Source organism: Molothrus ater, chromosome 10 (assembly GCF_012460135.2).
Source record: "Molothrus ater isolate BHLD 08-10-18 breed brown headed cowbird chromosome 10, BPBGC_Mater_1.1, whole genome shotgun sequence".
NCBI classification, from domain to species: domain Eukaryota; kingdom Metazoa; phylum Chordata; class Aves; order Passeriformes; family Icteridae; genus Molothrus; species Molothrus ater.
The window spans coordinates 7293995-7307368 of NC_050487.2; the positions used below are offsets into that span (position 1 = coordinate 7293995).

At 43.9% G+C, this 13374-nt stretch overlaps 1 protein-coding gene across 1 annotated transcript in view; it reads right to left on the reverse strand.

The window, feature by feature from the left end:
* The window catches only part of SLC25A36 (solute carrier family 25 member 36), a 29609-nt gene extending 17122 nt beyond the window's left edge, over positions 1–12487 (reverse strand). The window contains exons 1-2 of the mRNA XM_036388602.2: positions 12285–12487; positions 2945–3115 (exon numbers count right to left, since the gene is read on the reverse strand). Coding sequence (XP_036244495.1) covers positions 2945–3115; positions 12285–12325 — 212 coding nt within the window. The 5' untranslated portion in view covers positions 12326–12487. The remainder of the gene's footprint in view (positions 1–2944; positions 3116–12284) is intronic.
* Between the last annotated feature and the right edge of the window lie 887 nt (positions 12488–13374).

Sequence of the window (13374 nt, forward strand, 5' to 3'; positions counted from 1 at the left end):
AACCCTGTGCTTACTGATTTAGAAACAATGGTAAATGTACACAAATAGTTTTGTATATTTCTTCTTCAAAGAGCCATGCAGGTTAATGACAAGTCAATTACTCAATAAAGCCTCGTAGAAATGGCCATTTTGTTTGGAATTTACTATCAGAACAAACAAGTGAAAGCAATCTATAGCACTAAATGAGATTCCAAGCCAATTCTGACATTCTGATTTCAATGGTGCTGATTCACCATTGCCCTGTTGCTAAGTCAAACAAAAAGTTTACCTTTGCTTCCACTAAGCAAAAACAAACCAGTGGCTCTGCAGTTACCACTGCTATTTAGGAATAGTGACATTTAATGTGTCTAGCAATATCCAGCTTTTTGTCCATAACAATCAGCTACGAGTTCCCTATGTGAGCAGCATCACTCCACAGCAGTAATTGGAATACTGAACACACACTCAAAGACACCTTGGAAATACAAATTATTTGGACCTGTCTGTCATCATGAAAGCATTTTAATGCCTTGCAATGCTGAACCCAGTTAACATGATCTGTATCCACTTAAACCACTACTACCACATCATGTGCTACACATGTATATATGCACATATTGCTAGACATGTATTCAAAGCAACAGGAATCTCAGTGTCTTTGAAACTTAGGAATGAAGTGCACCAGGTCTGTTTGCTTCCTTTGGATCTACAGTCCCAGAATTTGACAGAGCAGCAAAGAGATAAAGAGAGGTTGCAACAGGATTATAATGGAGGTAGTTACTGATGCTGTTTTGCATTCAGACACCAGCTGGAGGAGTGCCAGAGGCTGCACTGAAAATAAGACAGTAACTTCTTGCACTAAGGAGCAGATCCCAGGGCCTGCACTTGTTTATAGAAAGCAGTTAAGGGCAAATCCATGGTTGGAAGAGCAGGAAAGTGTTCCATACAGCCTCAGCTGACTGTCTTATGTCACATGGAGAGCCTGCACTGAGAGGCTCATGAGATTTCCATTAGCAAGACCTCAGGTTTAAATTGTACAACAGGAATGATGAGAAAATGTAATATGACATGCAACACATATTTGAGAAAAAAAAGAATTTGCTTTTGTTGCCAGAGAATAGAGTCACCTGTTTTTCTGAGTTTGGTTCCTGACAGAGATGCCTTTCAAGTCACCTCCACTGATGCTTAAGATGCAGAAGTGATTCTACAGCAGTCAGTTCACTGAAAATCTGACATAATTTGCCTGAATCACTCTGCTTTTAGACTGAGTAATGTGAGCCTTGAGCACTGCACCAAATTGGCTATGACACAATCAAAGTCTGACAGCTATGAGTGAAAAAATATCTAACGACAGTAAGGACATGACAGTGACAAAGGAATCCAGTTTTATTTCCCCAATAAACAGCCCTAACCTTAACCAAGGGTAATTATGTCTGGCATGTATGTATTTTTATTATCACAGTCCATTGCCAGGTCATTTGGCATTTTTTCATATTTACTGTATTTAAAGAACTTGAAACCCAGGCTTTGCATCTCAACCCTTTGATAATGGCCTTAAAGAAAACACATCTAAGCAAAGAACAAAAGCTGCAGAAGAGATACATTCTTGTATTACAGATAAACAGCACGTGTGAGAGGGCAATTGTTAAAGACAAACTAACAAAACAAACAAGCCAATAAATTTCATCATGAGCTACCTCTACCTCAGTCTGAATTTGCTACCTGGGAATACCAAGTTATTTTCAGTTTTAAGGATGCATTTAAAGCATAGCAGGCTTCCAGCAGAGAAGCATTACAAAAACACATCTATTCAACCTGCTATTCATTGATATACATTTCTAAATGGAAAATAAACTCATAACTGAGCATTCAGAAAGAAGCTGAAGCACTCTACTTCCATCAAGAGAAGCCACTAAGTTAAGCAGATCTCCTTGCTGGTCACAATCCAAGCCTTTCCTTCCCACATCTGTTCCCAACATGTTCACCCATCAGACCCCGAAAAAAGAGCCATGAAAAGGCTGTGAACCCAAACTTTGATGATAAGAATGATCTTCCATTCAATGAGCTACATGGGTACAACCCCCATTTCAGCAAATCCTAGGCTCTAACCAGATTAAGGTTAAATCCTAGACTTCAACTGCCAGAAGGGGCTCTCTACAAACTACTTCTTACTAATTAATTAAAAATAGAAGTTGTCAAGACTCAATCAACTTTCTAATGCAAGAAGCAGCAGCAGGTCCCTCCTGTAGGAAATCTCCCCTCATCTCCAAATACTGAGGGTACCTCCCCTGCCCTCCCCTGGACTGGCTAGCCTGAGTCCCCCAGGGAAAATGAACCTTTCCTGTGGGCCATACAAGCAGTTGAACTGCAGGATTGCAACTTCCCTGCTGGCTCCTGAACTACACAAGCACTGCAAACAAGGAGAGGAAAGGCAGCCCCCATTCAGTGAGGCACTACACAAACAACACAGATCGCTGCAAAAGCCAGCCTTAGCTATTTCTTACTAGCTCCAAAAGAATGTTACAAGTCACACATCCACCAGGAGTTATTCAAAGGCAAAAACTGTGTGGGGGTGGTGAAAGCTGAAAGAGACTAAGAAACTGAGTTAATTTTAATTGCCTCCATATTCACTAACTTCTATGATTAGGACACAAAACAGTTTAAAAAAAGTCTTATACTAATGCTTTTTTAGGATGAAAATGGGAGTCTGGCACTCAAGTATTAGTGAATTTTGGGGATGCAGTTTGGAGCTGTGAGTTGCAAAAGGTACACATGCTCTGGCTATTTCAACATCCAAACTCAAGCATGAAGGACATTCAAAAAATTGGAAACACAGTTAAAAAGGCAAAATATGGAAAATCATCTCCTGGTAGCATCATGACAGAAAAAGTCTAAATCTTTTATACAGATTTTGATTTCCTCCCTCCCCAAAATGAAGCCAAACCCTTGTGCCAGGTACACTCACTTCAGACAGTGGAGAGGTCCAGGAGAAACTCTGGCTACTCGGTTGACAGTAGCACCATTCAGAGTGTTGAGATGAACTTCAGAGATGTAGAGAGTCACAGAGGAGGACTGCAGGCGTGTTTTTACAACTTCCAGTGGACATGTCAGAATTGCACCAACAGTACCTCCACATCTGCAAAGATAAACAGGATCATGTTTTCAAGAGAAAAACTGCAGGACACATTCAGATAGAATTGACATTATAGTCAGCACAATCCCACTGCAAAAAGTGAAGAACCAATGGGAACACGTGTGACAATGAGAGTTATGTGCCCCTGAAGGCAAGCAAACTGCTAGGTCAGTCTGCAAACCCCACAACTTGAAGTGAAAATTTAAACAGACAAAACGTAGTGAAGGTGCATAGTACACACTGTTCAAATCAGTTCTGGAAAGCAGCTCAGTAGCTTCAATGTTTAACTTCTTATGATAAATTTTACCTTTTTCTTTAATGTTTAATGCGCTCCTGACCACAAAAAAGGTGCCAAAAATCCTTAAGGGCAGAAAAAATTTATGCAATACGCACACAGGACTATGTGTAAAAACTGGTAAAGTCTGTGATGTTGCAATTTAGTAATATCTTCAAAAGCCTGACTGTATTTTGGTCATTGTACCATGAAAGCAGTGATTGTCCAAGTGCTTCCCAAGCTCTGCCCACTTCAGCAAGGCTGACCAGGTACTGTAGAGTAGAAACTGCAAAGCCAGAAGAGCTCAGGTGGCTGACCAGGTGAAGACTTATCCAGTTTGCTTCAGTCTGCTTTCATTCCTGAAAGCAAACCAAGGCAAGCCATGCACAACTTGTGCTGACAGCAGTTCCTGCCCTTCTGCTCAACCACAGTGCAGTCAGAGCACTCTGCCCTGCCCAGCTCTGCTCACAGCCTTCCTGGGCTTCTTCAGAACTCACTTATTAATATCTACAGTCCTACCTCTGCAACTGCAGCCTTGGAGGGAAAAACAGCAAATCCACAAATTCTGAGTTCCAAGACAGTCTCTTGAACCTTTTCAGAGATCAGTATTCTTAACATTGCTCAACACCTTCTTAAAACTATGGCCAGGACACTACCTATCTCCTTTAAAAAACAAACAAACAATCCAACCCAAAGAAGCAAACCTAGATTTCAGTTCAAGTATTAATGCTAACTACAGCTCAGTCTGAAATCCACTAACACATAAATACAAATTGTACTAAAGTCAAAGGGCCCATATTTGCTTCCCCTAATAAATATATGTAATAACATATACATAACAGGAAGTGCTTTATTCTGACAAGATGGCTATCAGCTGTTTGGTTTTTTTTAACACAAGAAGCTCAAACACCCCCAAACCCTTAAATAAGCTGTAAGCCTGTTCAAGTAATTTTAAATTTTTTTCCAAAATGAAAAGGAGAGTTCAGTCCAAATTAGGAGTAATAGCTAAGACTCAAGATATCCTATATATTTTCATAGGAGGGTAGTCTGATTATTCTTCTACCACAGAGAATACCAAAAATACAGCCCTGCATCCTACCAACCTAATCTGTTTGTATGAAGTGAACTGAGAGTAGAGGTGCCAAGTAGAAGTTGGATGTTCACTTAATACTCCATTTAAACCCAGTGACCTAGAGGTATCCTATTACTAAGCCTAAAGGCATCCTGGCTGTCCCTAGTTCCAACATTAGACTGAAGTATTTCTCTTTCAAGGTTTAATTGAGGTAAGATACTGAGTTTCTTTGGCACTCTGGAAAAAAGTGTTATCACAGGAAGATGAAAGACAGTCTTTCAGTGTGCGCTGCAGACGTGCAGTTCCAGCCTGATACAGACATCAGAGCAGCCTGCTCTGAAGGAGCAATTCACTTGCTTCTAACACTAAGCTACAAATAGACTTATTTTAAAACTAAAAGTTGCAGAAAGAGGGTAGATATGCTAATATTTATTTTAGCCAGGGATGGAAATAGTAAGAGCCTGTAAAGTGAAGGCTCAAAACAAGAACAGCACATGAGAAGCACACGTAGGTCAGCTCCTAAGACAATCTGACCTGAAGCTATTGAAGCTCTAAAGCTCTGAGACAGACAGAAAGCTGTCTGTGTTTCCTGCAGTTCAAGCCAGACCCCAACTCCATGGTAACATGCCTCTGCAGGCAATGAAGGAAGTTGGCTTTAGAGTTGACTTCCTTTCCTGCAACCCCTCCACTTCTGTTCTCCTCGAGCTTACTTCTTGCTCTCTTGAAAACTTTTCTGCATTTATTTTGGACAGGTTACACAAGAACATGTTTTCAAGCAATAGAAGTCACAAGAGAAAGCACAAGGTATGATTTATATTAATGAGAGAAATGCTATGAAGTAGGGAAGAAATGAAGACAAAAAAACTTGACCTGCATTCTTGAACAGGGCTTGGAGTTTGGAGCCCTTACCCCTCTCACCCCCCTGCTACATCAGAGCAGAAACATTTTCTAAAGTTGAAGATTAACACTGACCTGGAGCTCATGCCCTGCATGCTCCCCTGCACCACACCCAAATCACAAGGGACGCCTGACAGCAGCACTTCCACCAGACACTCAGGGGCATGGTCAGACACCCCTCACTCAGCAGGGATTCCTGGGGAGGGGCTGATCCACAGCGGCTCTGTGCTTGCTGTTTTGACTGCAGCAGGCACTGGGCAGTGACAGCCAGCAGATAAACACCAGGCAGCACCATGCTCACAGGCATCCTAAAGAAGCAGCAGATTCACCTGCCTCCCTTTCAGAACCTTTTCCTGCACCACATTCTGCCATTCAAGTAATTTCAAATAATCAGCACCCTTGGCAGTTTCGTGCTGTTGTGTTTCTTTGGTTAGGCTTTTCTTAACTTAAGATGTCTCCACTGAACCCAACAATATTTTCAATGTTTTCCACTAACTATTGATAGTTTGAATTAAACTTCTTCTCTGTCCCCAGTCTTCAAGATCTCAAATTTCTTCTTACAGCTGAAGAAAGCTAAGAAGTTCTACAGTGCTGTGTGGTTCTGTAATGTGAGTCTTGGAAAAATCCCAAATTTCTACTTCTGTTAAAGTAACACATCACTTTCCCAGCCCTCAAAAAGCCCCATATAACAGAGACAACATCTGAAACGGAAGGAGTGAAAGAAATGTTTTGATATGTTGAGGAACCAGAACTTTCTCAATGGTCACAAGATCCACTAAGTTTGAATTACAAAGGCATAATCCAGTAACTACCCTGGCTTGTCTATTTCACTTGACCTTTAAGATAAACACCTCAAGGCTTGACAAAAATCTGTTTATGAAAAACTGTCAATAAACAGAGCTTGTGGGTAAACAAAGAAGAGAAACAAAAATATGCACTCTGTACAAATAAGCAACTTTAAAGAAGCATAGCAGCTGTTCTGTTACAGCATCAAGGACAGTGGATTTTACTTAGAAATGTATTTCCAGCCCGTGCTTATTTAACACACTCCTGGGAATACCACCAGAGACACTACATTTTTGTGCTCAAGTCCTGGCAGGTCACTGACAGCCAGCCACCAGCTCCAGCCTACAACAAGTGCTCTATAAATTGCCAGCAGATTGCTGCCACCTTTCCTGCTCCCCTCCTCCCTGGTTCAAATTAAGGGGAATACTTTGAGTTTGTGGTTTAAAACAAATTAGGAACTAGAACAGTTCAGAAAAACATTTTTTAGCAGTTTGAAAAATATGAGATTTCTTCTCAATAATGCAGGTAGGATTTTGTAAAGTACTTCAGAAACTTCTATTACCTAAAACCACTCTGGGCTTGAGTTTTTCCAGTCATGCATGCACCAGGCCCCAACAAGTGTGACTTGTAGGAACATTTACTAATGTGTAACTTTTTCTCCAGGATTAGATGAATTTCACCTGCTAGAGTAAGTAGGTGAACAAACACACCTGCTGACACAGTATAAATGGGAAGTGAAGAATGGCAAGACCTGAGACACTCCTATGTCTGAATGCTTACTGCAGTTTCCAGGGAATGCTATTCAGAAGACCACTTGCCCATCTTGTCTATCCTAAATGTGATATTTGCCTCTAATCAATGTTTACTACAAGCCTTCTTCAGCTTTACCATGTGAGTATAAAAGAATCTTGCAAAGCTGACTTTCAGCAAAAATACCTTGATCCTAAAAGGGTATGAGAATCCACCTGCAGGCCCCAAGTAATTTGAAGGGCAGAAAAGCAGAGATCACTGGGTAAATCCACAAAAATAAATACATTGGTTAAAAAAGAAAGACTAAAATCCCACTATGAATACAGTCAAGCTAGAGAATTAAAATTTCAACTTGAGCCTTCTTGTACAAGTTAAGAGATGTCACATTCAGTGGAACAAGGTACATGGACATCACAAGATGTAGTTACCATCTGCAGGATCACAACAAACCTAAAAGAAAACAATAAAACTAAGAAGAGTTGTCTACTTGACATCTCTTGGGCTGAAGAATCTACAAAGATGGCAGTGGTCTCCCAAACAAAGGAGAACATTTCCCCTACAGAAAGCATATACTGAAAAGAAAAAAAAAAGCCCAAGAAAAAAAACTCCAACTACGTGCAACACATTTAATTTGATCCCAACTGGCGAGTTACAAGACCATCATCTCACTGGTTTAACAGAAGCAAACCTGGAACTTTGGGCTTGAAATTCTGCTACCTGTTCAATAGGTACAGCTCTGACAGCCATTCTCCTCAGGCACATCTGCATTACTTGTGTGACACTCCAAGGAAAAAATACATACATGCTTCACAAACCTAAATCTGTTTGGCACTCAAGCCCCAGGTTCTCCTTCCAGCCATGGCTACACAACAAAGTTCTCTTATTATTGCAAGGTTAAGGCATCAGCTAAGGAGTCCCTGCCCTTGTCCAGAGCAGCCAAGTGTCTTCTACTGGTACCTGTCAGCACTGCAAGTACCAGCAGAGACAGCTCCAGCACAGAGGAGGGTCTCAAATTCACCCACTGGGCTGTCTAAAAATGCTCTAAAGCAGATTGATATCCCAAATGCCAGTGTAGCCTGACTTCCAACTAACACTGTCAGTGCACATTTTTTTAATTCCTTGAGAAAATGATGCAGTTTATGAAAACAAAAGCCATGGCTGTCTGGTGCTAGTTTCAGATTCACCTTTCACAGTAGGTTTGTAACCACAGCCTCAAAGACTTAAAGATAAACCTTGACCCTGTTATCTTGGGTCTACATTAATTCATGTATTTTACCAGTTACTTATCTTTCCTGCACAAAATGAAAGTTCCATGCAAACACTGGCTGTCAAATGAACAGCATGTAAACTGAGCTCAAAATTCTGTCAAAAAAAAAGTATCCAAGCCACTTACAAGCAGAACAGAACTTTTTCTCTCTTCATCAGATACTGCAAATTCAGATCCCAAGTCTACCAGCAGTTTCAGGCACAGTCTTATAACCAGGGTAACTTTCAACAAAGCTGCAGCTTTGGATATTACATTTATATTATCAGCCTTCAGAGAGTATAGAAGGGCTTTAGCAAGTACAGCTTTCACAAACAGCATTCATTAATCCTGAATTTTGATGGTTTTCCTGGTGTAATACTGTTCAACTGCAGTACCAGCAGCCACAAACCCTTAATCACTCTACTCACTGATTATGTTTCTTTGCTGAAACTTAGAAAGTGTAAGTTAAGCTGACATCATAAACTACAAATACTAATCAAACTTGTAGTGTGTAATGAACAGCGTCAAAATAAAATCCCCTGATGTGCTGCCACATAGAAACTTACAAGTGAAAACAGGAAAAACACCACCAGGGGATCAAGCATCACTGGGTTCCATTATCCAAAACAAACATCAACATGAACAGTGTCGCTTTTATTAGGAGACTGGGTAAATCAACATTTACAGTAACATTTGTATTAAGTAAAAACAGCTCAAAGCATCTAGAAAGAAGTGTGAGAAAAATATCAGTGGCACAGTTTCTCAAGTACTGACAGCAATTTTCATGCAATTTAGTAACCCCATGGAGCAAACCCCAAGCTTTAAACAAACACTGTCTTATTTCACACAAAAGTGTATCTGAATATAAAGATAACCTCAAGTTTGGACAGAAAGGCACCAATTCCTTCTCACTTGCTCTGAAATACATCCAGAGTTATGCCACCAATGTGTTTTAGGGCAGAGAGGAGCTGAGTGCTTGGCAACTCAGTTATGGCTCAAGGGGCTGTTTCTGAAATGGTGTAAAAAAGCCCCCACATCATCACAATACCTGCTACACATTATTAACAACCTTCTGAAATCAGAAAAGCCCAAGGGTCTCTTACCTTTCCTTCATACATTTCAGCAGTGTCTGATCTTGCTGAGAATTCAGACACTTATGTTAAACACATTTTCTGTACCTTAACCACTTTAGCCTCTGTAGGGATTTGCTAAGAAGCTCTTTCAGACAGAGTATGATTACAATTACAGACCAATTTGAGACACTTCTATAATGAAGATAAAGAAGCTCCTCCCTATACTTCCTCACACACTAAATTAGAAAACAGCCAAATTTCTGCAAGAAACACCAAGAGTGAAGAAAAGAAGCAAACCTGAGACTGTCCAAGTGTGAAGTCAGAAAAGCAGCTGTCCACCTCCTAACCCAAACCCCTCCTTTTGCTGAGGAAACAACACTCACACAAGTTCACTGCTCTGATGGAAGTTTGTATGATACACAATTACTGTCATAACTTCTGGAAATGAAGAATAAATCACGAAAACCCGAACAATACTTTTGTAGCCAACACCTGAATTTTCACTGTATGGTTGCAAGGCAGTACATCCAAAACATATTAATCTTTTCTATATAGCAAAACATTAAGGTCTTCTACTACTTTTTAAAGTGAGTCTAACAACTAAAAAAGCAGCCATAACTTACTGCTTGAACTAAAAATGTTCATCTACATCCCACATTTCAAACACATGACTTTTTGATTTAAGAATGAAGAATGTTCAACTGCATCCTTGAATAAATAGTACCTGAGTTTATACTACCAACATAATGCCTACAGTGACAACAGCTGCTGTTTGACTAAGTGGGAGAAGAAGAGAAGATACACAAAAAAACCCCATACAGCCTAGGCAGCTACAGAGAAATCCCAGGATAGTCCCACTTATGCTACTAAACCAGCAATGTCATCTGTCAGAGTTTCATTAGAGAAAGCAGGAACTGAAGAATGAACTTGAACATCTGGGAAAAAAAGAAGCACCAGCAGATAGAGATAATCATGTTGTTTCCATAGAGGCTCTGGTGCAACTTAAAGGCAAACAAAGCTCCAAAGCTTCCTTCTCTAAGTTTCACTGAAGATTAAAGATCACTCAGGTGATCTGCAGGGCGCCATGCTTGCAAAGTCATGAGATGACCCCAAAAAACTCTTCTACTGCCAAATGTGACCAAATAGACAGTGTTAGCTTGGCTGAACTAAGGGTACAGAAACATGTGGCTCACACTCAGCCTTTTCCTCACAGCATAACCCCTGACCCAGCTGGCCAGCACCTACCCATCGACCAGACTGCTCTGCAATAAATAGGAATGAGCAAGCTGAGCTGAGCAATCCTCATCTGCTTTCAAGTTTCACAGTTTACAAACCTGCTTCTGACATAATGCACAATTCTGCTCAGTAATCTCCCCTGTGCAGAGCTGTCAAGCTGAAGGGCCACAATCAGGCACCACTCACAGAATCCTTAGGGCTGGTAGGGACCTCTGCAGATCCCTACCAGCAGGATGGGATGTCCCTGCAAGGTAGGGTCACCTGGAGCGGGTAACACAGGATCATGTCCAGGTGGGTTTGCAATGTCTCCAGAGAGGGAAACTCCACAACTTCCCTGAGCAGCTGCTCCAGTCCTCTGCCACCCTCAGTATAAATAAGTTCTTCCTCATGTTGAGGTGAAACGCTTTGTGTTTTAATTTATGGCCTCTGCTCATTGTCTTGTTGCTGGGTACCACTGAAAAGAGTCTGGAACCATTCTCTTGGCACCTCTTTGAGATATTCACATGCATTAATGAGATCCCCTCTCAGACTGGACCAGAAAACAGGCCCAGCTCCCCCAGTCTGCTCTCGTAACACAGATGCTCCAGACACCCCATCATATCTGTAGCCCTCTACTGGATTCTCTGCACCAGCTCCTGCTATTGCTTTTCTGAATGCTTACAAGGATGCAAAGTCTGCAGAAAACAGTACACACTACTACATCTTGGGCCTCCTGCTGCATAACCACTCTCCTCTTAAACAGGGTGCAAGAAATCAAGGGGATGAAAAAGCCCCCACACAGGCACTGGATCAGGTGTACAACACATCAAAGTGTGCCAGAAAGCAGAGAGAGTACTGACATGTGTCCAAGCCACTCAGACTTGCTCAGAATCGACCACTGTTCTTCCACCTCAAACACCTCAGTCCAGAAGCAGCAAGCTCATTTTAGTCTGTGAGGAGCACAAAGGGAAATCACAGCTTCAAGTTCTCTCATGGGATGCAAGGTGTGTCCTCTATCACTTCTGTACAGTCATGCTCACTACCCAAACACAGTAACACATTCAAGGACCCCCAGCTTTCCTTTTTAGGCTGGGTGTCCTTCCCACCCTGCCCCTAGAAGAACCACAGGCTTCACAAATACAGCCCATACATTCTGAAACCTAAAAACATACATTTTGAAACTTCTTTAATAGCTGCGAAGATACGAAAGTTACCTCAAACCTAACCAAGGCTACATCTTTATTTCTAAGTACATTTCCCCCTCTCATTTCTTCTGCCTTTGTGGCCGGAGAGCTGGAGGTGCCAAAGCCCCAGAGGGAAGCGCAGCACACACCGGAGCGTTAAAACGCATGGCACGGATACAGCGGGCACTGCCAGCCCGCGAGGCCGCCACGCCAGTCCCGGTGCTGCTCCCTACAGCGGGGAGCCCAGGCACGGCGGGCCCTGCGTGCTTCTCCACAAAAACGCCAGATCAGGGACAAACCCGGGAATGCGATCAGAGAGAGGGGCTGGTTGTACGGGAAGCCTCCACCCCCGCCTCCCCAAGGGCCCGCGTTCCAGCCGCGACACAACGCAACAGCCGGGGCCGGGCCCGACCGCGCGCAGCGGGCCCGGAAAGGCCTCAGGGCACGGGGCGGGAAGCCGAGCGCGGCCCGCTCCCTCCTCCCCACGGGCCCTCGGGCACGGAGGAGCGGGGCAGCCCCCGCAGCCCTATCCAGGGGTCCCCAGGCAGCCGCGCCAGGCCGCCGCTGCCGCCCCCAGGCCAGGCCAGCCAGCGGCGGCTACGGGAGCGGGGCCAGACCCGTAGCGCAGGGAGGAGAACGGGAAAGCGCAGGAGCGGCTCCCAGGCCTTCACCTACCCGCCGGCAAAGAGATGCACCAGGGTGTCTCTTTGGCTCATCCTCGTCGCCTGCACCCGGGCGGGAGGAACGAGGTGCCGGGCGCTTCCGCCCCACACTCACGGCGCCGCTCCTGGCGGGGCTCAGCATAAATACGGGCGGGCCGGCTCCGCCTCCCGCTGCCGGCGCGCCTCCGCAGGCACACGGGCCGTCCGGGAAGCGGGCCGGGCCGGGCCGGGCCCGCCCTTCGCCGCGGCCGCTGCAGCACCGAAAGTGCGTGGCTATGAATATGCATACATGAATATGCATGAACCCTCCAAGCAGAGGCTGCTATTGGCTGCAGTAGCGTGACATCAGCACAAGCACCGGGCCTGCCTCGTGAATATGCAACGAACGTCCTCGCCCCCGATTAAACAGAGGCCACCGTTGGCTGCGGCGTCTGACGTCACGCGCGCGGTGCCTCATAAGGCCAGGAGTGGGCGGGGCGGGACCCCCATGAGGCGGCGCCGCCGCGTGTCGGGGGCGCTGGCGGCGGTCACTGACCCTGGTGTTCCCGGGCTGCTCCCTGTGCTGTGCCTGGGCAGGGACGTGGGACAAATGCCCCACTGTGGTCCCTTCCAACCTGACTCCTGTTATAACCGCTGGGGCTGGGAAGATGACAACTTCCCAGAAAGTTTGGGAAAAGGGTGTGCAAAACAGCCCCAGTGCCCTCAGCACCCCAAAGCAGCAGCATTAGGAAAGCGTGTGGTGGCCTTAGTTTTTGTTTCCTCTTACTCTTGAATTCTGGGTCATCGCCTCAGCTACTGAAGCAATCCCATCTCTGCAAAGAGGCACCCAAACGCTGCTCCTTGGGTGTTTCTGCAGGGAGTATCCTGGCTCACAGAGTGGCTTTCATCTTGACTTTCCTCAGAAAACTAGGGATAAGTGATGCCTGTATAACGTAGATCAAAGTTACAAGGTACTTATAGAGCTTGAGGTATAAGATACCACTTATACAGCTTGAGTTATAAGATACCAATATAACCTAATAATGACTTTTTTATATATCAATATAACCTGATATGTCTATATAACCTAAATCATGACTTTTTATATATCAATATAACCTGAT